At 45.7% G+C, this 27,730-nt stretch overlaps 2 protein-coding genes and 1 pseudogene across 3 annotated transcripts in view; all 3 read right to left on the bottom strand.

Annotated features, from left to right (window-relative positions):
- The window catches only part of LOC111846291 (class I histocompatibility antigen, F10 alpha chain-like), a 127,772-nt gene extending 119,345 nt beyond the window's left edge, over positions 1–8,427 (bottom strand). The window contains exons 1-4 of the mRNA XM_072705835.1: positions 8,170–8,427; positions 7,328–7,606; positions 6,152–6,436; positions 5,502–6,063 (exon numbers count right to left, since the gene is read on the bottom strand). Of these exons, the coding sequence (XP_072561936.1) occupies positions 5,936–6,063; positions 6,152–6,436; positions 7,328–7,606; positions 8,170–8,368 (891 nt within the window). The 5' untranslated portion in view covers positions 8,369–8,427 and the 3' untranslated portion in view covers positions 5,502–5,935. Of the gene's footprint in view, positions 6,064–6,151; positions 6,437–7,327; positions 7,607–8,169 lie in introns of the transcript that reaches the window.
- Positions 1–27,730, bottom strand: part of LOC111860223 (class I histocompatibility antigen, F10 alpha chain-like) — a 108,528-nt gene that overhangs the window by 14,267 nt on the left and 66,531 nt on the right. The window lies entirely within an intron of this gene.
- On the bottom strand, positions 19,514–27,625 carry LOC140581936 (DLA class I histocompatibility antigen, A9/A9 alpha chain-like; annotated as a pseudogene).

Consider the following 27,730-nt stretch of genomic DNA (forward strand, 5'->3'; position numbering starts at 1 on the left):
GTATTGTTTTTACATGCAGGCAGCTTTTATCTCTTGCAAGATGTGAATATTATGATGATGATGATGATGATGATAATAATAGTAATAATAATAATAATAATAAATGTTAAGCATTTGGCCCAATCGGCGACAGCCGGCTGGTTTCGAGATGGGCCGACCCAATCCGACCCAATCAGAGGTTACGCGGACGTAATCAAAATCTGGCAAGAATGTCAAACAGTAAGTGCAACACAAGCTAATTGTCAGAGATGGACCGTAAAAAAAGGAAAGGCGGTGCCGAAAAGCTCAGAGAAAGCAAGAAAAAGGCTCTAAAATCAGACGCTGCCAAATGCATAAAATTAACTGAAATATTCTCCAAAGGTTTAAATTCGGCTGCTGCATCGGAGGACAGTAGCGCGGTAGAGGAGGTAAGAAGAAAACAGAAAATATACTTCTAAGTCATTATACTAAAATATACTAAGTAATTTTCACACCATTCACGCTACTTCTGACAGTTTTTGACAGTAACCTACACTGTGTTTAACAGTTGTAAGCTTAGCGTAGAACTCCCGTACATTTTAAAATGTCATTATCAGCAGATAACGTGGGATTTAGGGTATACTGTATGCTACTAGCAATATAGTCTAACATGCAAAAGAACCTATAGCTATAGCCATAGTACTGTAGGCATTTGTAGTGAACTCTGAATACATAGCTAGTCTTTAAAGTAAAACATTAAATACATGCATAGGTTACAGTATGTAATTAATCCTTAGGTAGGGTGGAACATAGACTTCTATTACAGGCATTAGTGTAATATATCTATGCAATAGTTAGACAATGTATTAAAATTGCAGAGTTACAGAGTTAAAATGGACGAGAAGATGTAGAATCAGACAGACAATGTGTACAATATAGAAACAAGGAGAAGCGAACATATAGACAGTGGCAATAAAGAACAACACTGCAGAGAATGACATATATAGTTATTTGTCAATAAAAGTATGCTGAAGTGTTGCTAGTGCTGCATGTCCATTTGTGTGTACTGTAAAGGTGTGTGTGTGTGTGTGTGTGTGTGATACACATTCACAGGTTTCTCCTATCATAAGTAATAGCAGACAAACAGCATAAACAGACAGCACACGGACTCTACAAGATTCACAGATTGTTTTTTATTTAGTTTTTACTGTATGTATAAATTTGTTATAAACGGGTTATTTTTGTTCCAGTCACATACATTACATGTTTAAATATGTATTACATATGGTACTGCTTATATTATTTCACCATCTATACACCAATATAAGTAGTGAATGTGCGTGTCCGTGGGTGGGGCTGTGTCAGTGTGGTAATGTGGGCTGGTGTGGCTACAGTGCCAGGGCTGAATTTTTGTCCCAGTCCGCCCCTGGGTACAGAGACCTAAAAGCAGAGGCACACAGCACCCAACAAAAGTGCCCCCCCTCCTATTAGACACACACATCCAGGTGAAAGCAAAAGCCATTTATCCAGCACCCTGGGGCAGTGTTTGGGGATAAGGGCCTTGCTGTAGGACCCATTGATGATATGATACTGTGCGGGAAACGGGATTTGAACCGGCAACCTTCTGGGCATTGATGTCCAACCTTGAGAACCACACACCATCTTATGTGCATGGTAATTTCACTATTGAACATGTTCAATATTGTATATTGAAAACCACTACAAAGTCATATTGTAGATTGCTTAACCCTCACCAATGTGTAACTATGTAACTCAGCCAGATCAGAAGCTATATCAGGTCATTAATAATGGTTTCCTGTAATAATGAAGCTCCAGCCAAAGCTCACATGTATCCTGATGTTCTGTTACACTGTTTCATACGTTTATCAGATACATTCATCGTTTCATCATGCAAACAGACTGCAGTGCTGCACAGTGACAGAGCAGAGTGTGTGTGTGTGTGTGTGTGTGTGTGTGTGTGGGGGGGGGGGGGGGGGGGGGTTTGCATAGATCGCATTTGAGGATCAAATTGTCCCTCAAAGTGTAGTAAAACCTGAAAATTCCCTACGTTTGGGGACATCTTTTGAGGTCCCCATTTGGATAACCTGAGTTTTATAAAAAATCTGTGAATGCAATCAAAAAAGTAAAAATACCAAAAGTCTTGTATTTGGGTTGGTTACTTATGGTTAAGGTTAGTGATGGGTAGAGGTTGAGGGGGTTGTGATTGGGATTAGGGTTTTTCCCATAGAAATGAATGGACAGTCCACATTTAGACAGGAAAACCAACTTTGTGTGTGTGTGTGTGTGTGTGTGTGTGTGTATGTATCATATCTACATATCTGAATGTGCGCGTGAATGGGGAGTGTGGTCTGTGATGGGTTGGTGCCCCGTCCTGGGTTACTCCCTGCTCTGTGATTGGCTGATACCCCATCCTGGATTACTTCCTGCTCTGTGATGGGTTGGTGCCCCGTCCTGGGTTACTCCCTGCACAGTGATGGGTTGGTGCCCCGTCCTGGGTTACTCCCTGCTCTGTGATTGGCTGATACCCCATCCTGGATTACTTCCTGCTCTGTGATGGGTTGGTGCCCCATCCTGGGTTACTCCCTGCTCTGTGTTGGGTTGATGCCCCATCCTGGGTTACTCCCTGCTCTGTGATGGGTTGGTGCCCCATCCTGGGTTACTCCCTGCTCTGTGATGGGTTGGTGCCCCGTCCTGGGTTACTCCCTGCTCTGTGATGGGTTGGTGCCCCGTCCTGGGATACTCCCTGCTCTGTGATTGGCTGATACCCCATCCTGGATTACTTCCTGCTCTGTGATGGGTTGGTGCCCCATCCTGGGTTACTCCCTGCTCTGTGTTGGGTTGATGCCCCATCCTGGGTTACTCCCTGCTCTGTGATGGGTTGGTGCCCCATCCTGGGTTACTCCCTGCTCTGTGATGGGTTGGTGCCCCGTCCTGGGTTACTCCCTGCTCTGTGATGGGTTGGTGCCCCATCCTGGGTTACTCCCTGCTCTGTATTGGGTTGGTGCCCCATCCTGGGTTACTCCCTGCTCTGTATTGGGTTGGTGCCCCGTCCTGGGTTACTCCCTGCTCTGTGTTGGGTTGGTGCCCCGTCCTGGGTTACTCCCTGCTCTGTGTTGGGTTGGTGCCCCGTCCTGGGTTACTCCCTGCTCTGTGTTGGGTTGGTGCCCCGTCCTGGGTTACTCCCTGCTCTGTGTTGGGTTGGTGCCCCGTCCTGGGTTACTCCCTGCTCTGTGTTGGGTTGGTGCCCCGTCCTGGGTTACTCCCTGCTCTGTGTTGGGTTGGTGCCCCGTCCTGGGTTACTCCCTGCTCTGTGTTGGGTTGGTGCCCCTTCCTGGGTTACTCCCTGCTCTGTGTTGGGTTGGTGCCCCGTCCTGGGTTACTCCCTGCTCTGTGTTGGGTTGGTGCCCCGTCCTGGGTTACTCCCTGCTCTGTATTGGGTTGGTGCCCCGTCCTGGGTTACTCCCTGCTCTGTGTTGGGTTGGTGCCCCGTCCTGGGTTACTCCCTGCTCTGTGTTGGGTTGGTGCCCCGTCCTGGGTTACTCCCTGCTCTGTGTTGGGTTGGTGCCCCGTCCTGGGTTACTCCCTGCTCTGTGTAGGGTTGATGCCCCGTCCTGGGTTACTCCCTGCTCTGTGTTGGGTTGATGCCCCATCCTGGGTTACTCCCTGCTCTGTGATGGGTTGGTGCCCCGTCCTGGGTTACTCCCTGCTCTGTGATGGGTTGGTGCCCCGTCCTGGGTTACTCCCTGCTCTGTGATGGGTTGGTGCCCCGTCCTGGGTTACTCCCTGCTCTGTGATGGGTTGGTGCCCCGTCCTGGGTTACTCCCTGCTCTGTGATTGGCTGATACCCCATCCTGGATTACTTCCTGCTCTGTGATGGGTTGGTGCCCCGTCCTGGGTTACTCCCTGCTCTGTGTTGGGTTGGTGCCCCGTCCTGGGTTACTCCCTGCTCTGTGTTGGGTTGGTGCCCCGTCCTGGGTTACTCCCTGCTCTGTGTTGGGTTGGTGCCCCGTCCTGGGTTACTCCCTGCTCTGTGTTGGGTTGGTGCCCCGTCCTGGGTTACTCCCTGCTCTGTGTTGGGTTGGTGCCCCGTCCTGGGTTACTCCCTGCTCTGTGTTGGGTTGGTGCCCCGTCCTGGGTTACTCCCTGCTCTGTGTTGGGTTGGTGCCCCTTCCTGGGTTACTCCCTGCTCTGTGTTGGGTTGGTGCCCCGTCCTGGGTTACTCCCTGCTCTGTGTTGGGTTGGTGCCCCGTCCTGGGTTACTCCCTGCTCTGTATTGGGTTGGTGCCCCGTCCTGGGTTACTCCCTGCTCTGTGTTGGGTTGGTGCCCCGTCCTGGGTTACTCCCTGCCCTCTGTTGGATTGTGCCCCATCCTGGGTTACTCCCTGCCCTGTGATGGGCTGATGCCCCATCCTGGGTTACTTCCTGCCCTGTGATGGGTTGGTGCCCCATCCTGGGTTACTCCCTGCCCTGTGATGGGTTGGTGCCCCATCCTGGGTTACTCCCTGCCATGTGATGGGTTGGTGCCCCATCCTGGGTTACTCCCTGCTCTGTGTTGGGTTGGTGCCCTATCCTGGGTTACTCCCTGCTCTGTGTTGGGTTGTTGCCCCATCCTGGGTTACTCCCTGCCCTGTGTTGGGTTGGTGCCCCATCCTGGTTTACTCCCTGCCCTCTGTTGGATTGTGCCCCATCCTGGGTTACTCCCTGCCCTGTGATGGGCTGATGCCCCATCCTGGGTTACTTCCTTCTCTGTGTTGGGTTGGTGCCCCATCCTGGGTCACTCCCTGCCCTGTGTTGGGTTGGTGCCCCATCCTGGTTTACTCCCTGCCCTCTGTTGGATTGTGCCCCATCCTGGGTTACTCCCTGCCCTGTGATGGGCTGATGCCCCATCCTGGGTTACTTCCTTCTCTGTGTTGGGTTGGTGCCCCATCCTGGGTCACTCCCTGCCCTGTGTTGGGTTGGTGCCCCATCCTGGTTTACTCCCTGCCCTCTGTTGGATTGTGCCCCATCCTGGGTTACTCCCTGCCCTGTGATGGGCTGATGCCCCATCCTGGGTTACTTCCTTCTCTGTGTTGGGTTGGTGCCCCATCCTGGGTTACTTCCTTCTCTGTGTTGGGTTGGTGCCCCATCCTGGGTTACTCCCTGCCATGTGATGGGTTGGTGCCCCATCCTGGGTTACTCCCTGCCTTGCACCCATAGCTTTTGGGATAGACTCTAGACCCCCACAACCCTGCATAGGACAAGCAGGCATACAAAATGGATGGAATTCTAACCAAGTAAGGGGTGATACACAAAAAGTTACTCATTATACATTTTTTTAACACAAAGATACAGAGGTAAAGAACCATCCAGACTTTATAGCAGGGGTCTCCAGATCTGACCCTTGATTCCAAATCCAGGCCTTGTTTTCAGTTCGGCAGGTGTTGGCCGTTGAGGACTGTGATTTGAATAGCCCTGGAATATATCGTGCTTACACATCTGGCTGACACTTTTATACCTAAATACATTAATTTCACGTTTATGAACTGAAAATGCATGAGATCATCTACAAATATTTCAGTGATAGCCTTGCATGGACACTTTATCTCAGACTTTTCTGAACTTTTCTTTATTGGCACATGTTTTTGGAACTTTGAATGTACAGTTTCTTACAAATGACTTGTTTATGGTCTTAGCGGTGCATAATTTTAGAATTAACAATGGTGGCCTGGGTTTTAAGAAAAATATTTAATCAGTGGCAGTAGAAAGTAACTCAGCTCAGAGTGCATTAATCCTTACATATGGTCATTGAAACAGGCAATACAAGGGAAAAAGCTGCTGTCTTCAGCATAGAGGGAGACGGTCAGAAACACTCAGACTCATTCGGGTGTCAGAGGTACCAGTATAAAGACTGTGTGCAGTTACATGCTTTGAAACTTGGCACTTATGTTTCCAGTTGGACGCCATTGTTCTCTGTGGCTCAGTTTCTGTCGGCTTTTCTGTTACCTGTCCTGCTCCTTCTCCACAACACGAACCCAGCAACATTAATAGCAACAAGAACCAGAGCAGCAGCCACACAGCCGACGATGTTGCCCCAGGGAAGGCCTCCTGAAATAAGGTTAAAACACCATGTTCACCCCTGACAGTGACGCCCATTAGCTGCTCTCTCTCATTACTGTGTCGTTGCTCCTCTTACCTTGATTGGTCCTTATGTTCTTATCCACAGGAATATCTTCCTGTGAGTGCTGCACGACACAGCTGTAGCTGTTCATCTTCCAGTCCTCAGGCTTCACCGTGAGTTTCGATGAGATCTGGAATGTTCCGTCCCCGTTTGGCAGGGTCTCCCCCACCTCCACATCACTGTGCTTGTCCACTCCATCATTCCTCCAGGTCACCACGATCCCTTTGGGGAAGAAGCTGGTTGCGTGGCAGGTGACAGGAGAGGAGGGGTCCTTCTGCAGCAGAGACACCTCAGGGCGGACTTGGGGAGAAAGACAAAAACATCCATAAATAAAACGCTACACTTCATCACCAGCAATCTCTCCTGTAAATATATAATGTGATTAATGTTCTACACATTTTAGCTATAAGCCTGCATCAGGACAGGAACAGCTGTGCCCCCCCCCCCCCGCCCCCCCGGGTGTATCTCTTAGTATTTCTGATTAATAATCTAATAACATCTAATACTGCTGATTACAAGAATGATTCCTGGTCTTAGAGGAATGTCATACGAGGAAAGGTTAGTTGAGCTAAATCTGTTCAGCCTCAAGCAAAGGAGACTGAGGGGGGACATGATCCAGGTCTATAAGATTCTAACAAGTTTGGATGCTGTTCAACCGAATAGTTACTTCAGCATTAGTTCAAATACAAGAACTCGTGGCCATAGGTGGAAATTAACGGGAGAACATTTCAAACTGGATTTAAGGAAGCACTTCTTTACACAGCGTGTAGTCAGAGTATGGAATAGTCTTCCTGATAACGTAGCGCAAGCTGAATCCTTAAACATCACCGGAGGGGCAGGTTAACAAAGAAAGTCTCAGGATTAGGATCATTAGGCCGGTTTTACAATAATGTAATATGGTACATCACTGTACAGTGTGTTATTTTGACATCTTGGAGAACAAATTAGATGAGCATGGTGTGTGGTCCTGTTTGCTGACTATCGTGCCTCGTGTGCTGGGAATTATACTGACAAACTTTCCTCATACTACAGTCATTTTTAAAATACTTTCAGAATACTGCATACCATGGGATTTATGACCATGAATGAGAAAGAGGTGAACTGAATGTATGCGCTCATCTCCTGACTTCATCCCACCCCAGGATGTCCAGACCCCACCCCACAATCTGCTCCAGACCTGCTGTACTGTACCTGTCCTCTCCAGTGTGCTCTTCCCGTAGCTCACATACTTCTTCAGCCACTCAATGCATCCCTGGGTAAAGTAGCTTTTTATGTTTTCTAACTCAGCTCTGTCACTGTCCCACTTCTGTTTAGTGGGAATCGCCTGCATCACTGGAGCCACATAAGTCATGGTTCTGAAGTCCAATGCAATGAAGTCACTCCCATCATAGCCATACTGATGAAAAGCACCTGTGACCCCAGTTTCATCATCCCACTCACAGCCGTACATCTGCTGAACTGTGTGGATACCTGAACAGAAAGAGGAGAGAATTAGCAGGCAGGTTTGATACGGTTTCATCCTCTGGGCGTCATTTTCACAGCATTTCAAACAGGCCTGTCAGCAGCTCCTCACTCTCTGCATCCTGCATGTACACTGCAGCTTTCAGGCCTTTTTAACTGTGTGACATTAAATTCACACACGAGCTGCATCACAGCACACAAACAAACAGCACAAAAGGATGATGATTTAAGTGTGTCTGATCACAACTGTTTCTAAACACTTTGTTTAAAGGTTTACTGTACCTTCATATAAAAAAGACAAACAGCCTCAGTATTGATTCCCCTGCTGAAGCTACGTACCAGTGTGTCTAGCGAGTTACTGGACGGTGTGACTGCGGATCAGTGTGTAAAAGCACATTAGCAGAATTCTTATTTTTCTGTCATTTTTGATCTCATGTAAGAATAAATCACTGTAAATAAAGTCATGCAGCTAAACACGCACAGCCTGCGTAAGTAAAAATGTGGAGTGTCGCCCTGAAACAGAAAAACACGTCACACTGTCAGGGTCACTGTCGTAAACATGCAGCACTTACCTCCGGTTTGGTTGAAACGCTGCTTTGCCACTTCTATGTTGGTTCTGAATGTCGGCTCTGTACGCATGGAGATCTGTGTCTGCTGGTCCCAGTAAGCTGCATACACAGCCTTTGCCATCCATTCCTGACGAGGAACCTCTCTGCGTATGTTACTGTCATAGTAAGTGAAGGGCTCCCCGTCCACCAGCCCTACAGTCATAAACTCTGGGAGGTTCGGTATCCCTGATGAGCCGCTGTAGACATACTGCAGGGAGTGTGTCACTGGGAAAACAAAACACACATTACGGTTTGTAAGTATTTATAATTCTTTTTAAATGCTCTTAAAGATCATCACATTTCATTCCTGGAAATGTCAACTATTTTGACATTGACATTTTGAAACTATAGACCAATCTCAAATCTTCCTTTCATTTCAAAGATCATGGAAAAGGTTGTAGTTCGTCAGTTGTCTTCTTTCCTACAAAAAAATAATACTAATGAATTATATCAGTCTGGCTTTAGACCAAACCATAGCACAGAAACTGCTCTAGTCAAAGTAATGAATGATTTACTTATGGCTTCTGACCGTGGCTTGACATCTCTGTTGGTATTACTAGATTTAACTGCAGCATTTGATACTGTGGACCATAATATCCTCTTGGACCGGTTAGAAGGTGTAGTTGGCATTACAGGGACAGCACTCTCTTGGTTCCGCTCATATTTAACTGATCGCTATCAGTATGCACATGTGAACAACGAATCATCCAAGGCCACCAAAGTCACATACGGTGTCCCACAGGGATCAGTACTGGGCCCACTACTGTTTACCCTATACATGCTACCGCTTGGTAACATTATTAGAAAACATGGTGTTGGGTTTCATTGTTATGCAGATGATACACAGTTATATATATCTGTTAACCCTGATGATACATCACTCCTATCTTGGTTAGAAGATTGTCTGTTAGATATTCGGTGCTGGATGGCAAAAAATTTTCTAATGTTAAACACAGAAAAAACAGAAGTACTGGTGATTGGTCCCAAGGCTGCAAGAAATAAGTTTCACTACCTCAGCGTTAGTGGCCTTCCTACACAACCTAACACAGTGGTTAGAAATCTTGGTCTTCTAGTAGATTCAGATCTATGTTTTGATGCTCACATAAGAAGTATTACTAAAACTGCGTTTTATCATCTACGAAACATAGCCAAGCTTCATAAGATGCTCTCACTTCGTGATGCAGAAAAATTAATACATGCCTTCGTAACTACCAGACTAGATTACTGTAATGCCCTCCTTTCTGGTTGCCCGTCTGGTTCCTTAAATAAACTTCAGCTGGTACAAAATGCGGCAGCCAGAGTTCTCACAAACACTAAAAAATTTGATCACATCACACCAGTCTTATCCTCCCTTCATTGGTTACCAGTTAAGTCCCGGATTGACTATAAGATACTGCTGTTAACCTATAAAGCACTGAATGGCCTTGCACCAGACTACCTTAATAATCTGCTGGCCACATACAATCCCCCACGCTTGCTTCGATCTCAAGGTGCGGGATATCTGTTAGTACCTAGGGTAGAAAGAGCTACGGCAGGCTGCAGAGCTTTCTCCTATAGAGCTCCTCAGCTGTGGAACGGTCTTCCACCGGATGTGCGGGTTTCAGGCTCACTCTCAATATTCAAGTCTAGACTAAAAACACATCTCTTTAGTTTAGCTTATAGGGACACTAGTTCTAGCTCTAACTAGCTTCTCACTCCCAGTTAAACCTATAGTGTGAGGTGTAGAGCTGGGTGGGGATCGGTGCCATTGGCTTTGGATAAACTGAATTGACAGTGCTGTCACTCTAGCTTCACAATTGCTTGTGGGATTGGAGTGCTGACATTTCAGGGACTCCCCATGCCTGCATTCCCACCTGCCTCTCCCTCCTACTTATGCTGCCATAGCCATATCTGCCGGAGCATTGCACTTCATATTGCACTCATCTAACTTTTAGCACTGCCTATAGTCTCCCTTACTTTGACTAATTGCATTTATTTCCCCTACTTCTCCTGGGGGGAGCTGCCTGGAGCCCTCAATCTATCAAGATGTCCAGCACACCCTGCAACATGTGACGTCGCCACTACCAATGACGACCGTGCATCCAGCTCGCCGTTCTGCCTGTGTCATCTTCCTTGAATGACCCGCGCCCTGCCTTCTGGTTGCCTGGCGATTGGAGGGAGTGGTGGCACCGGCTTGTCATCTCCCCCCTGATCCCCATTTGTGTTTCAGATTTAACTGTATTTGACTCTCCCTGCCAGCCCCTGGAGGATGGGTTCCCCCTTTGAGTCTGGTCCCTCCCAAGGTTTCTTCCTTCTATGGAGTTTTTCCTTGCCACTGTCGCCTATGGCTTACTCACTGGGGGCTTTGGGTGGGGATGCTGTAAAGCGCTTTGGGACAATGTAATGTTGTGATAATGCGCTATACAAAAATAAATTTGTTGTTGTTGCTGTTGTTCCTGTTCAGATTCAGATTTATAGCTGAATTATGATTAAAAAGTATGCTATGCTTGTGCGCCTCCCTCTTTGAATGAATGGCCCATTGGCACATAATTTTTTAAGTTTTATTTATAACAAAGAACAAATCAAGAACAAAGTACAAGACAATCTTACATATTAATTATAACAAGTACAAAAGGCACATGAGATAGATTAAAAGAAAATGAGGAAAAAAAGAAAATTTGTCTTTATAATCTTAAGATATTCAAAAAGTATAAACAAATATTTTGCATTCTTTTTTCATATGCTTAAGAACCCATTAAAAAGTAGGCCTACGTAACTCTTTCTGAAAATGCAAATGCTGAATCATTGACTGAATCATTTTTAGAACCTTTGATAATTTCCCCAGCAAAATAATATTGTTTATTAGGAAAACTAACCTTTTGTTATTAGAGACAAATCCATATGTTACGTGCCGAATGGGCACGAAGCGGAGACAGAGAGGAGCGGGAGACCCGGACGTCGGGGAAGGGAAGGATTTATTGGGGAAACAAGGGTTTTACGGGGGAGACAGTCGGGCACACGGGACAAACAGGCAGTAACGTCAATGACAGTACTGGGGGAAGATGAACAGGGAGGTACTTAAATACACCAGACTAGATTGAACGAAACTAGACACAGCCGGTGACATGAGGATTCCACACGGAAGTTTTGTTAGTCAATATTTTTTGTACAAACCGGTCCTCACTTGTGGCAATACTTATTCTGGCCAACAGATGTCACTGCACTACATAGACAGCGTAGGGCCCGTAGATTCAGAGAACGACCGAAAGACCCAGTTAACTGGAATTTTCAGTGAACGATGTGAACCAAGTGAACTGGCGAACCAAAGAACCACTGAACGAACAAGTGAGCGAGAAGACGTGAACCGCTGAACGAACTGGTGAACGACCAGACCCGATGACTAGACCAGACCCAATGACTATTGTGATCAGCGGGTCTTCTAGTTCAGTGAATCGTTCTGAACTGCAATAACCCTTCAGGTCAGTGGGGGCACTCAGATCGAGTGGTGGTCATTGTGATCAGACAGATCGAGTATGATGTCAGTGTTGTTGCTGATCTCAAGTCAGTGGAATTGTACAGTTAGTATGAGGTGCTTGGTGAACTTAAGCGTGCCCACTATGGCTGCATATTCTTTTGCTGTTTAGTATGTGGTGTTCACATAGATTTAAATGAGATTCATGTCAAATGTGACAGATCGTTTCATATTATTATAATTTTATGTAATTTGTAGTCTTCGGGTTAGCTGTGAATCTCATAGCATAAAGTTTTAGTTTTGTAGGAACTTAACGTTCAGTTTATGTAGCGGTTTAAATTTACGATTATTAGTTTACAGCACTGATCATCAACTGGTGACCCGCGGGCCGAATCCGGCCCGCTGAGCCGTTCAATCCGGCCCGCGACTGGATTCCAAAATTGTGAGGATCAAAAAGAAAATAGTGGTCCACACTATTAAAGCAACTAAAAATAACAACAACTGAGTCTCTTGTCAGAATAACCACCATTTATGACTATATTTAGGCTATGAGGACAGACTCAGACAGACTATGCGGCATTAAGCATTTATTGTTGATTTTCTTCTTGGGGGTCCGGTAAAACTCTGGCCCTCTGACAAATATAGTTGATGACCCCTGGTTTACAGTGTTAGAGTAAATTATACCTGATGGTGTTAATGTGTGTGTATCTACGTGTCTGTGTGGATTAGGTTTATATTATATTGTGGGGACCAAATGTCCGATAAGAACATAAGAACATAAGAACATAAGAACTATACAAACGAGAGGAGGCCATTCGGCCCATCAAGCTCGCTTGGGGAGAACTTAACTAATAGCTCAGAGTTGTTAAAATCTTATCTAGCTCTGATTTAAAGGAACCCAAGGATTCAGCTTGCACTACGTTATCAGGAAGACTATTCCATACTCTGACTACACGCTGTGTAAAGAAGTGCTTATAAGAACATAAGAACTTAAGTTTTCCCAATAGAAATGTTTGGAGATTCCCGACAAAGATATAATTACAACCCCCTGTATGTGTGTGTGTGTGTATGTGTGTGTTTGTGTGTGTGTGTGTGTATGTGTGTGTTTGTGTGTGTGTGCGTGTGTGTGTGTGTGTGTGTGGTCCAGGTACAGTATACATTACATTGTGGCATGGGCGTCGCCGCCATTAAATCTGAGGGAGACGTGTCCCCCTCAAATTTCATAATTATTCGTTTGGACCCCCCCACATTTAACATAAAGTATTAGTTTTATGCCAGTGTGTCCCCCCACATTCAAAATGCTTCTAACGCCGCTGCATTGTGGAGATATTTGGTAAAGGTGATGAAAAGTTGTTATTTTGACATTGTGAGGATAATTTTTTTAGTTCTTACAAGGGGAAATTCAATTTTATAAAAAGTCTGTGACAGCGATCAAAAAACTACCTTCTGATTACTTTTGGTGTTTGGTTGATGTCGTATTTCCAGGTGTGACGGTGCCAAGTGTGAAGCTAATCGCCGCATTATAGGTATGAAAAGAAGACAGAATAGGACAAATACTGAAGCAGAATGACTTCAACAAAGTGTCAAACATATTATTCAAGTAAATGAATCGCTTATTTGTGACTGAAGGCGACTGTATTTACACAAGCGACCATTGTCGAAAAGAAAGACATTACTGTCACTTTCGAGTGCTTTACAGGAGGTTGTTCATTTTTAACTTAAGGTTTCATTATAAAATACCATAATGAAAAAGTAATGCGAGTTTATAAAATTCTGCTTAAGGCAAGAAAAATGAAGTTACAGTGAGCGGTCGCTTCTGCCTTGCAGGAGAAGCGAAGCAACTTTACCTTTAAAAATTGCGATTATATCAGGGGGGGCATTCTGTGACAGGGGGGCATATACACTCACCTAAAGGATTATTAGGAACACCTGTTCAATTTCTCATTAATGCAATTATCTAATCAACCAATCACATGGCAGTTGTTTCAATGCATTTAGGGGTGTGGTCCTGGTCAAGACAATCTCCTGAACTCCAAACTGAATGTCAGAATGGGAAAGAAAGGTGATTTAAGCAATTTTGAGCGTGGCATGGTTGTTGGTGCCAGACGGGCCGGTCTGAGTATTTCACAATCTGCTCATTACTGGGATTTTCACGCACAACCATTTCTAGGGTTTACAAAGAATGGTGTGCAAAGGGAAAAACATCCAGTATGCAGCAGTCCTGTGGGCGAAAATGCCTTGTTGATGCTAGAGGTCAGAGGAGAATGGGCCGACTGATTCAAGCTGATAGAAGAGCAACTTTGACTGAAATAACCACTCGTTACAACCGAGGTATGCAGCAAAGCATTTGTGAAGCCGCAACACGCACAACCTTGAGGCGGATGGGCTACAACAGCAGAAGACCCCACCGGGTACCACTCATCTCCACTACAAATAGGAAAAAGAGGCTACAATTTGCACAAGCTCACCAAAATTGGACAGTTGAAGACTGGAAAAATGTTGCCTGGTCTGATGAATCTCGATTTCTGTTGAGACATTCAAATGGTCAGAATTTGGCGTAAACAGAATGAGAACATGGATCCATCATGCCTTGTTACCACTGTGCAGGCTGGTGGTGGTGGTGTAATGGTGTGAGGGATGTTTTCTTGGCACACTTTAGGCCCCTTAGTGCCAATTGGGCATCGTTTAAATGTCACGGCCTACCTGAGCATTGTTTCTGACCATGTCCATCCCTTTATGACCACCATGTACCCATCCTCTGATGGCTACTTCCAGCAGGATAATGCACCATGTCACAAAGCTCGAATCATTTCAAATTGGTTTCTTGAACATGACAATGAGTTCACTGTACTAAAATGGCCCCCACAGTCACCAGATCTCAACCCAATAGAGCATCTTTGGGATGTGGTGGAACGGGAGCTTCGTGCCCTGGATGTGCATCCCACAAATCTCCATCAACTGCAAGATGCTATCCTATCAATATGGGCCAACATTTCTAAAGAATGCTTTCAGCACCTTGTTGAATCAATGCCACGTAGAATTAAGGCAGTTCTGAAGGCGAAAGGGGGTCAAACACCGTATTAGTATGGTGTTCCTAATAATCCTTTAGGTTAGTGTATAGGGCCACCTATATATCACTGCATGGTGTCAAGGCCCACTGGGCCACGTTTGATAGCATTTAATAACCAAGTATCGATATTCATATTTCAAAAAATGTACTTTCTTTGGCACAAAAACAAAATTCACATTCAGACATAGAAACTAACAGATGGGGAACTATTCAGATAATTCACATGAAAAATGAAAGATTTGTTTCATCTGTAACTCAAAGCTTTAACAAGAATAGTCCCAAACATGCTGAGTGATCCTCCAGCAGCCGTCAGTGTTCATCTCCTTTCCTGTTTTGGGAACAACCCAGCAAATAAATACAGCTGGACAATATGGCCAAAAATGTTATCATGACAACATTTTTCATATCAGTCGATAATTATCACGATAAATGTTAAATCATTATTTCTTTCCCGTTTTAAGACTGATTTTTACTCCCAAGTTAAAGTTGGAAAAAAAATCTGATTGTTAATTATAGGTATAAACTAGTATTTATCGTCAGAACGTGACAAATTGTAATGATGGTCAAAATGATGCTTCCGGAACCCTGTGTCCTATTTTCTGACCACAATAGATGGAGTCTCTGTTCAAAAAAGGGCTGAAAGCTAACAGGTGTTACGAAACCAAATGTGTCATGTGGGCTTTAAAAACATTTTGGCCATTACTGCCAAATAGCATTTTGCATTTCACACGTCTAAGATAGATTACAGGTTATTTTAGTCATCGATGAAAAAATGCCACTGCTGACATTTTTCGTATCTTTCTTAATTCTCTGTGGATTATTACTGTCAGGATTTCTCACCGTTGGATATTACTGTGGACTTTACTTTTGGATCTCGCTGGATTATCATTCTTGAACTGGTTGCTTTGGACTTAGTTAAATTAAATTAATGAAATGATTTGATACTGTAAATTGTGATACAATTAAGATAGGTAATTGAATGTGCTTCAGTTGAGCCAGAAAGGACAGAGGAAATGTAACAGCCTTTGAAATGAGAACTTCTGCATGATACAGGAAACAGGAAAAAGGAGTGAAGAGAACAAAATATGGATGGAAAGAAGAAGCGGCTCTACCAGTGCAAACCACAGCAGCAGAAGTAACAGTTCATGCCTTATTAGCAGCTGCTCTACCAGAGATAGAATACAGACACCACATGATAGACAAGTTGTGTACATTCAGCCGCACATTTTTTTTCCCCCTTTTTGACTTTACAAAAAGTGCATAGAACAGTGTTAGATGCATATTAAGAGAACCAATGAAAGTTAAACCGACTAGAAGTTTAAACTTTTAAATCTTCAACTCATCAACAGCGTTTTATGCTAAGCCCCAGATCTATCCTTACTCTAGAACCACCCTGAGGTTTTGCATATAAAATTAAACTTTTAATCTGAAATTCACTCACAACTGAATATCGTTCACCAAGAAATCTCAAAACTAAACATCACCTGACAGAAGCCTTAACTTTAGAAATGTTTAAAAGTTAAACTGACACTTACTGGCAAATATGAAGTCAATGCCAAACAAAATGAGCACAAAAAGCAGAGTGTTCCACATGTCGTGCAAAATTGAGGATTTCTGGGTAAGAATGAAAAGTACAACCCACTTACAGATGGACCTCCTGGACACTGTTAGACTTCTTAGCCTGTTGCGTTTTTATGAGAGCAGAACACGGACATGTTGTTAGCCAATAGTAACCAAGAGAATACCTGACATCACCACTTTGTGTTAATTATTAGGATGTGAAACGACGCACTGACATCCATCCAGTGTGTGATGCCCCCATCTGAGCAACTTGCGCGACCCAAGTTGTTATATGCAGTTTTTAAAGAATTTATTTTTTTTGCTAAGTTGGACCCAGAGTAACACTATAAATTGATACCTCGGTACTTATTAAAACATTGATTTATTGATTAGTTAAACGCACAGAATGGAGTGAAGAACAGTCTGCAGATGTTTCATTCAAGCTTACCAGGGGAAGTGCAACCTTTAAATGGGTCCTGTGGTGAAATGTGGATGTTTTATGTGGTACCAAGTAATTGGACTTTTCAATATGGTGCAGATTGGAAGGAAGGATTTTGTGTTTTTGGGGTGGTGACAGGGGAGGAGTTAAATAAAATGTGTTGAATTTTGTTAGTTAATCAAATTATGTGTATTATCCTTTTTAACTGTTAACAAGACAATGTGTGTTGTTTGTTTAATGTAAACTGTGTTTTTCACTCTCCCCCTTTGAGGTTGTGATGGTGTCGAGCATCGTTATAGAGGGGGGGCAGCATGAAGCGTGGGAAGGGAAATGACTGGTCAGACCTCTGAGGTCACCATGGCTTTGGTTAAGGTGTATCCTGTATGCCGCTCAGAGTTGTTTTGTGCGTAGGTATTTTTTCTTCCTTCCTTTTTTGGGGAAGGGGTATTGAATTTTGGGGTTTTTGAAAATAAAAGAAATATATTTTTGGAATCCATCCTGCTCTCCTCCTGTCTTTTGTGGCCTCTACCTCCTGGTTTTTGCTGGTGCTCAGGGCATCACCACAGGTGTCATAAGTGGGACCAGCCACTAGGAGGTAATAGTGAGTAAAAATTTGACTTCTTTTCTTCAAGAGTTTTAGTGAGAATGCCTCCCAAGAGGATTTATGCTGAGTTGGCAGATGAATCGATTCCAGAAGGTACTGTTGGAGGTGATCCTCAGACATTAAGTGTCGACCAGTGAAAAAGGTATCAGACCTCCTACAGTACAGACCCACCTGCCATGCAACAGGCCAGAGAATAGTATCTGCAGCAGGACTCAGCTCAGCAGCAATCCTGATCTAAGGCCCTGAAACCTCAGTTCACCCTGCTGCAACTTAAGGTACATCTGCGGACTGGCCCGACATCAGGCTCAGGAAGGAGTGATGTTCAGCACAGCATGTCTCCAGGAGAGGCAACCCTGACATCTTCCAGCTCCTCAGATCTACAAGGTGTAGATCTTCCAACTTCACATCAGTTGAATGAACAAGACAATACAGCCCCAAGGCTGGTTAGGGAGCCTCATCTGCAGTGTCTACAGGAGGATGATGATATTGGGCTCTTCCTCTCAACATCTGAGAGAATAGCTGTGGTGTGTCGGTGCCCAACAACCAACTGGGCAGGTAGGTTAGTGCCCCTCCTGATAGGCCAGACTAGAAGTGCATATGTGAATATATATATATATATATATATATATATATATATATATATATATATATATATATATGAGTTACTAGACTGTAGCAAGGTCAAGGCAGCTATATTAGCTAAATATGAAATGCATGCAGAGATTGACCTGCTCCAGTTCTGTTCCACTGAGGTGTGAACCGATGAGACCCCAGGGGAGCTTTATGTGTAACTCAGAGCTCCATCAAAAATGGATGCAGCCACATGAGAAGAGTGAGGAAGAGGTGGGGAAGTGTGATTGTTCTGGAGCAGGACCTCCATCTGCTGGCCCCAGAGTTTCAAGTATGCATCAGAGAAGGTAACACAAGCTCAGAGGTGGAGGCTGCAGCCTTGGTAGATGTATATGGGGCAGCAGGTAGGAAAACCCAGACATGGACTTAAAGTGGGTGAAAAGGGGCTAAGGATGTTGGGAAGTCACACCAGGTACCTTCACCTGCATCAAGAACATCTGGAGAAGGTAAGTGCATGAGTGAAAGGGGTGAACCTACTAAACTGGGTTTAAGGAAGCCGGACAGAAGGGGGTAGTATGATATCAGTGTGGTCAAGCAGGTCATAAAAAACCTAAATGCACTAACAATCCTTCCATTCATATCAATATCTGTAGGGTTCCCTGGCCATCGTCTGTTACACCTGAGTGTAGAGCCCCGTTACATTTGATTCCTGTTATCCTTAACACAAAACAAAAGGTGGTTTTTCACTGTACAAAATTTTGGTGGCGTATCATAGCGGCAGTAGCACTATGCACAAGCACCTGCAGAGGAAACACACAGGCGCTAGTCTGGATGATGGAGGGTATGAAGTGATGAATATGAAGTGAAGGGGATTAATTGTCAATGTTGACACACCACAGCACACAGTGCACAACAACGAAATGTGTCCTGTGCATTTAACCCTTATGTGACATACATATTTATGCATTAATGAGATTTTAGAAGCACCAGCGTGTTGACTGCATATTTTTGGACTGAAAAGGGAAGCTGGAGTTCACAAACGAAACCCGTGTTGTGTGCTGAGAACATGCAAATGACAAACACAGTGCAGGGCTGCAAACAAACAGGCAGCGGTGACCTAGCATGTCATCTGTTGTTTATTAGTAATCAGTTGTGGAACCCAAAAGTGATGTGACTGCACTGGTTCAGAGTTTGTTTGTGTATCAGAGTTTATATAAATACAAAAATGAAGATGAAAAATGAAGAAAGGAAGTCTTGGAAATTTTAATGCATAATTTCAAGAATAAAACAAAATGCTCTTTTTTCCCCATTTCAGGAAATATATAAAATCTTAATTTCAGTTAATGTGGCAACACAAAAGCGAAATCACAAATTAGCCTGACATCATCACAATTATTTTACTACCCCAGGTCAATAAGAATTATTTGCATAATGCAACATTTACACATTTATTTTATATTGGTTTGTTAGCAAATCATTTAAAAATTTGAGTTTGTAATTCCTCAGCTTAGACATCCCTCATTTTTTGTGGTGAAGTCTATCTAGGATGAATGGAGCCATAATCATCGTCATCATCATCATTGTCATCACCATCATCATCATTATCATTGTCATTGTTGTCATCGTCATCATCATCATCATCATCATCATCATCATCGGATACAACGGAGGGAAAAATGTGGCAACATCCAGAGTATTATTTTTATTAAAATGGGGTCAATAAGTGGACAGTTTTTGTATGTAAGTTTTACTTTTAGCTGGAACGAAGCCTGTAACCCAGAAAGAGACGGTGTGTTAGCAGCAATAAACATCGCATTTCAAAAACCACATGTTGGCAAATGTGACCAGGGGGGCGGGGGGGGGCAGAGGTGATGGTGCCCCAACCAACTCCCAGGTGTCAGTCAGCTATCATGGGCAGCTGTTCCTGGCTCTTCCGGGTGTTACAGAGCGCCCACACTCACTCCCAAGCAAAGGGGGCAGAATTACTCCAATCCAACTGACTGCTGCCAGGTCCGACCCCCACCCACCCGCCTGGCTCACCCTTCAAAGCGCCAGAACCCCCCCTGACCACAGACCGCCGAGGACGATGCACCTGGACCCCAGCCCCCTCACCACCTCACCCACACCGTAAATAAACACCCCCCCCCCCCCCGGGGACTTGATCACTTCCTGTGTCTCTGGCTCTTTCCTGCACTCGGCGTGATGATGATTTTTATCACACTAACGATCTTCGTTTAAAACATATATCATTTCCAAGCTGCTGTTTGATTGTGTCATGTGACCATGGCATTGCCTCACTCACCAGAGTTACTCCTCTTCCTCCAGACCAGAAATGCACCAATGCCAGCAGCCACCACAAGAACAGAGACTGAAACATAGACGCCGATGAGGGAAAGGGGAGAGCTGGAATCTGGAATCAGAAGCAGAGAAGGAGGGATGGGAGAACAGGAGAAAGAAATCCAGAGAGACGGATGCATTATTAAACACACTGTCCAGCAGACTGATCTTCTCCTGGACTGTTTGGTGACGATTCCAGCACAATAAATAATGAATACACATTCATACGAGAAATGTTTAGCTTTGAGGAGAGACTGGCTAGATATCTGCAGGCACCGTCTTCTTTATGATTTAAAGTATTAGATTACATTTAGTCAAATGCAGGTAAAACAAACTACATCAGGAGAAAGAGCAAAGGATGGTCATTATTTCATCAGAAACAGGGGGATGCAGTGGAGATGGAGTGAGAGCGAATGGGTGCCAGTTGGGCTTTGGGCTGTTCACATGCGTGCACAGCAACGAGGAATAAAGGCAACATGAGCCAAATTTGCCTTTAAGGTAAACGCCAGTCCTCAGCCTGAGCTCTTTGCTGCTTCATATCACTCACTGCTGTTGCTCAGTATCTGTTTCTCCATCACCGCCTTGACGACGTCGCGGTCGTCGCTGATGTGCTGCACAGTGCAGGTGTACTCATGCTCCCGCAGGTCCTCAGGCGACACTCTCAGGCTGATTCTCTTCTGAAAGGTCCCGTCGCCGTTGGGAACCGTCTCGCCCACCGTCACGTCGTCGTGGAGCTCAAGCCCGTCCTTCTGCCAGAACATCACCACACCGCTGGGGGAGAAGCCGGTGGCGTGACAGATCACAGGAGAGGAGTCGTCTCTGTGGAGGAGAGACACGACTGGGGGGACTGGGGTGAGAGAGGAAGAGGAAGGTTTTATATTAACATTTATATTAATATGAGATGCTGAGATGCTGTGACTGATCATGGACAAACACATGTTCCTGCACCTTCCTTCTGCAGGGTGTCTCTGCCATGGTCCAGATACTTCTTCAGCCATTCGATGCATGTGATCTGCAGGTAATTCTTCCAACCTTGAATATGCTGGTACTTAGGGTCCCACTTCAGCTTGGTTATAACAGCCTTCTGGTTGGCCGCCGTCCAGGTGAGAGTGTTCAGATCCAGGCTGATGAAATCTTCCCGTCGTACCCCTGCAGATTGTACCCCCGAATGGTGCCGTCACCATCCAGCTCACAGCCGTACATCATCTGGGCTGTGTGTATGCCTGCCAAAACAGTCCATGACAGGTGAAGATGTTACGGGACGGTGTGTGGCTCAGCCTGAGGTCCAAAGGTCGCTGGTTCAAACCCCAGTCTTGGCGGAATAGTTACATGTCCGTGAGCCCTAGAGCCTTTAGCCCCCAGCTCCTCATGTGGCTGCCCTCTGGCATGAACCCCAAGTTTGCTCTCATCTGTGTTTGTGTCTCATGGAGAGCAGGATGGGGCAGGCAAAAAGAGAATATCATCCTATTCTGTTTTATATATATAAAAAACTCTAAGTACAATACCAGCGGTGTCCACCAGGGGCATGTACTGGGTGGCTGTTGGGATGGGATCAGACTTACTGTAAGGGAATCTCTAGAGTTAACATGGCATCATTAAAATTGTTGAAATGATATGGAAATGGTGCAGAAAAAAACCCAAAACAAAACACAGAGGCAGGATGCAGAGGCTTTGAGAGCCGGGTTTTGACCTGTAGGCTTGGTGGGGGGGGGATGCTGAGCAGCTGTCCCTGAAAACAGGGAGAAAACTGAGTAAAGGAGGGAGGCAATGGAGAGAAGCTGCTTCAGGGCAGAGGCAGGAGAGCTGGGCTCTGAGACTTTAGCCACATTGGGAGCGATCAGTCCTGAGAAGAGCTTCACCAGGACCACCGACAGCAGGGCATGTGAGCCAGCTGGATGATGCAGAGTCAGAGGGAGCTTCTCTGCGGCCGTAGCAGAGACTCTGCCTTTGGCAGCGGTTTTTATTTACGGGATGCTGGGTCACGCTCAGAGCCGCCAGCTGTTGGGTCTCGGGGAACGAGGCGGACGACGAGCAAATTGAGAACCAAGCAAGTAGCTGCTGCCTTTAGCCTCTCTGAGATGGAGGAACTGTGTCCGCGTTGTGTGCAGGAGTTTAAAGGAGGTGTATTAAAAGTGAATTTGGTTATTATGAAAGGCTGCAGAGTGGGTTAGCAGGGTTACAGCAGACTGACTCTGCCAAGTTCAGATGGCTACAGTCAGCTGTGCTCTAATGAGTAATGAGTCTCATCATTATGAAAACCACACATCACATGACCAGTGCGCTGAGTGGCTTTTTGAACAGCTAGATATGGCGTCCATAAGTGAACCGAAATGAGTCACACAGGTGCTGGTGTGAGCGGTTTCAGGTCCGCCTGCTGCACGTTTCCTGATTAAAATGAGTAACAGTGAGTGGCGACGAAGTTCATCTGCCATTCTGGGTTCAGCATAGGTTGGTGCTGCTTCGGCCCTGAGACTCTCATCATTTACTGTGAGATTTCAAGCTCCGCCTATTGTAGGGCAGTGTTTCCCAATCCGGACCTCAGCTCCCGGTAATAACGTGGACTGTCTGTGGGTCCCCGAAGACCAGATTAGGAAACACTGATCTAGAGGGAAACTTTGGTGGGAACCAGCTACTAGAAGCTTCGGTGAGTCTTTTGTCCCCAAATCCAGGAGAGAAAAGCTAATCTGCAGCTTTGCAGAGCTCCACCTCCGTCGGAGATTCCTGCTCCTTCTGCTCTGACTTGTGAAAGATGCAGTGGAGAGCAGTGTCACTCTGAGGGCTGAGCTCACTGCTCTCACCCCCAACTACACGTCCTGTGTCACTGTGTACTGAGCAGCCCAGAGAACTGCGTCCTGTGGGATGTGAGACTGTCAGGATGAAGGAGAGAAGCCAAGGTTCATACGGCCACCATCTGATGAGACCCAGTCAAACAGGATCTCATGGTTACCATGGAGGGAAATGAAGGGAGAGTGTCATCGATAAATACATTTCCTGTTTGTCACCACATGGCATGGTGGTTTTGACGCAGCTGCATGCATTAGTCCCTGTGCACTCTGCAGTCAGTGGCACAGTCTGACTGTCACCTTAGCCCTGGGATGTCAGTCGTTTTAAATGCTCCAATTAAATCTGTCCAGTGGCGAAGGAAGAAAGAAGTGAGACTGAACAGAATCCACAGCTTCCTAAGAGAATAAATAACCCCCCCCCCCATGTTCCTCAGAGCTATAGTGTGAGTCTGTGAGCACAGTGTCAGTCTATAAGCTCTGTGTATAAAGGACAGAGGCTCTTGATGCCACCTTTTCTGTTCAAATGTAAGTAAAATGCCATGGTCATGCAGAGATGGGCAGAACTCCCCTACACAAAAATAATATCTTCAGAGTTACAGTATCAGATCTGTCTCCTGATGAGAAATTGCTTAGTAATTTCATATGAAACCGATTCATATGAAACTCTTAGACTCTAATATATATACTATTGTGTATGTATACAATATCAATTCTCAGGAAAAAAACAGAGAAATCTAGTTTAATCTATGAATATTAATAAGTACTTTTAAAAAGCCACCAGACAATTAAATACAGCAAGCGAATGTATAAAATGTCAGGCTCACTGCTATAAACATGCAGTACTTACCTCCTGTTTGGTTGAAGCGCTGCTTTGCCACTTCTATGTTGGTTTTGAACACCTGTGGCCTATACTACGAAGCGGGGTTACTGGCTTATCGGGGTAACTTGTCGGATTTAAGGTAGTCTGGGCAAAATGTAAGCGAAGGAATATTAAGTTCATTTAAACTGTGGTACCTTAAATCTGACAATTTACCGCGATAAGCCAGTAACCCCGCTTTGTAGTACAGGCCACAGCTCTCCACCACGAAGATGCTGAGTCTCCCTGGGAAGAAAAAAAATGATGGATGGAGGTGTAACCTGGCCATTCAGTAGATTCACATACTCAGCTGACTTTATACTGCATAACGTTGCTGAGCTGTAATAATGATCCAGTCATTGGCTCTTAAGTATTTGCTGATATAAATTCAAATGATGAGGTTTTTTTTTGGCCTGGCAGTGTCTAATAATAATAATACAAAATCATTCATTACACAACTCAAATCCCAAATGTAATGAATTTTATTTAAATGAACAAATAAAATTTGGGAACCAGTGGCCATGTGTCTCTAACATCGGTAGCAAAAACATTTGAGTTATTACTATTCTTTTAGTAATAACGCAAAAATGTCATGCTTAAAACATTCCTGGAATCTTCGATATAGCATTCACAGCGGCCTCTATAGGATTCTCTCAAAACAACATCCCCTAAGGTGGCAGAGATCTTGCCAAAGAAGAAGGTAACTTAAGGCCTCAAATGGGACTTATATTAGGCCTAAGAAAACAACATTATTTCAGATATAAAATTAAACACTTTAAATCTGAAATATGCTTGCAACTGAATACTGATTATCAAGAAATCTCAGAAATAAAAACCACAGAACAGACCCAGATAGCATGCGGATGTGGGCCACTTCTGGCAAATGTGTGCCACTGCTGGCCCGGTTCCGGCACCGGCAAACGGATGTATGCCAAAAGTGGCCCACTTGTGATTAGACAAATGTGGCCCAAATGTCACAAAACAGATATGGGCCACATATGAAATACTTTATTAAAAAATAGTTAATGGCTTGCAGCTCTGGCCCACTTCTGGCAAAGGTATGGCAAATGTGCACTTGCGCTTATGGAAAAAGAAATGTTTTCTAGATGTAATGAGTGTGCTATTTGGACAGAGCACATTACATTATTTAAACGCATTATTAAACACTTATGCAACATTATAATGAACTAATGTTTCATTGTACACTGTAAACCCAACAGTTCTACGAACTCATAAACATTATGGGTATAGCAATCAAAACCTGTCTATTAGTTAACCCAACAATAAACTTTTGTGTGTCATACTGTATTAATTTTACCTGACTATATGTTTTTGAGTTAACATTGCTCACTAAATCGTAATTTATGAGTATACAAAGTCATGTGGCATCTGACGTCACCAACGTTGCGCGCCTTCAAAAAAAGGAAGATGGATACCGTTAAGGAGGTACAGAAGAGGATTAGGGCCACCATGAAAATATTATTTGAATTCTGACTTTAAATAGAAATAACTAAAGTTTGTAAATAAAATCAGATTCATTAGTACTTACCCGCAAATATGGAGTCAATGCCAAACAAAATGAGTACAAAAAGCAGAAATTTCTTTTTTTTTTTTCTTTTTTTTTATTATTCCCTCCTCCACCCCCCCTCTGCGGGGGACTACTTTATCTTACTTACTTATTTTTTTTTTTACTTTTATTTACTTCCTCAAAAGAAGGAGAGGGAGGGGGGGACAAAGGAGAGGGAGGGAAGAGAGAGAGAGGGAGAGAGAGGAGTGGAGAGAAAACAGAAAAAAAAACAAAAGAAAAAAAAAAAAACAAGAGAAAAAAAAAAAAACAAAACAGATAATCTGCTTCCATGTCTGTTGAAAAGAGAAAGACAACATACAACATCTGTACTAATCACAACGACCATCAAACGTTAAATGTTGTTGAACAGCACACACAACCAGCATTACAACCCATGCCCAGAAACAACAGCCGATCAAGACAGTGTGTGTCCGTGAGCACCTGTGTGCAGACCTGTGTGTGTCAGCGCGCTGGTGTTCCTAAGGTTTCTCCATGTAATTGTCCAGTAGTGTGTGTGGGGAGCCACAGCCCCGCCCACCCAGGACATGAAGTCGACACGGAGGAGACCCGGGCCCCAGACATCCAGAGGCCCCCCAGGACACGGGAACCCCAGGAGAACCACCGCAGGGACAATTGCAGCCCCCACCGAGAAAAGGGCAGAGGAGCGCTCCGGAGGGGGGCCATCCGGCAGCCACATCACAGGAGCCCCAGGGGGCCGTGGCGACGAGCACGCAGGCCCCGCCGGCGGCCGGCCACCCCAGGGCAGACCGGACCCCGGGCCCAGAGATCCAAGGGCCCCCCCACCCCCCAGCCAGGGCCCCGACAGGGCCGGAAGGGCCAGGCCCCGGCAGGCAACCGCCGAGAGTGAGCCAGCACACACCAGAGCATCCAGCCCCGGACATCGAGAACCACCAACGCATCGGCAGCCGGGGGCCCCATCCACCAGCAGGGAGTGTGGCGGGGGGGAATAGAGCCTGAGATGTTATTTCAGGTGGAGTCTAAGACCCAACCTGACACATACGTATAGACAAACAGGCGTACACATACACAAGCATACGTTCCCACCCTCATGCACACATAAACAAATATTCACCCATTCGCCCAACATGAAGACACAGAAATGAACGCCGTACACACATTCACACTCCCCATATATACTCTATACTCCGAGATCTAGGCACCACCGCCCCCAGAGGGGCAATCCGCCACCAGACCTCGGAGATGGATCCCTTTTTTTTTCCTCTGGCATGGGGACAAGAAGACCACCCCGGACCCCACAGCAGCCGAGAAGCCCACCAGCCCAGACCCCGACCGGACGGCCAGTTCCTCCCAGCCCCCCGCCCCAGATGGTGACCAGAGAACGGGGGTGTGAAAAGACCCCATGCTTCACTCCGCCCGCTCATATGTGGTGTTGGTGCGTGTTGTTCTAAAGTGCTTTAAAACAGGGGAAGGGCATGGTGCTAACCACCCTCTGCCAATCAGCAGCTGGTGTCAGCTCGGCCCCTCCCCAGAACCCTCAATGTCTATGTGCAACTTAAAATTGAGAAGTGGGCACTGGCACCAGAGGTAAGGCTGAATGAGCAGACCGCCCTCTGGACGCCATTCCTTGTGCCCACCCCCAAGGCCCTAAATGTATGTGTCATGAGAGAGTAAGTAATGAGAGTGTCTAAGTTGTGATGTGTGATTGAGACACAGGTGGTCATGGGGGGACAGAGGAGGAATACCTCCCCTGCATCCCAGCGACGCACCTGCACCTCAAAGCCCTATATTTGTGTTGGAGTGACGGAGCGGGAGGAGGGAAGCATTTAGGGATGGGGAGGAAAGGATCGGGGGGGGCAAAGTACCCCCCCTCTGGAGCCAGCCCCCCCGCTGACCCCCATAAGCACCCCCGTTCCCCGAAATCCACCCAGGGCGGGAGAGCCGAGGCCCATCCAGTCCGGGGGCCCAGAGCAGCGGCACCACCGGGCACCACAGAGCCCGGGGCAGCCAACCAGACCCCACCACAGAGGGAAAAACTACACCCACCCCACCATTCAGTCAACTCCCAGACTACATAAGACAATAGACACCCAGGTTGGGTCCATTCTCCTACTCTATTGGATTCCCCCCCACCCCCGCAGAGTGGATACCCCTAAGGCAGGGACCACCTGCGGGCAGATGGTAACAACCTCCCCACCAGCTAAAGAGGCCCCCAGCCCCTCCAACACGCCGATGGTCCCCGCGCCGGGGCTGGGCCCCAGTGCACGCGCCAGCCCACACCCCGGCGACCCACCCACCAGGACCCAAGC

This window comes from Paramormyrops kingsleyae, chromosome 23, assembly GCF_048594095.1.
Source record: "Paramormyrops kingsleyae isolate MSU_618 chromosome 23, PKINGS_0.4, whole genome shotgun sequence".
NCBI classification, from domain to species: domain Eukaryota; kingdom Metazoa; phylum Chordata; class Actinopteri; order Osteoglossiformes; family Mormyridae; genus Paramormyrops; species Paramormyrops kingsleyae.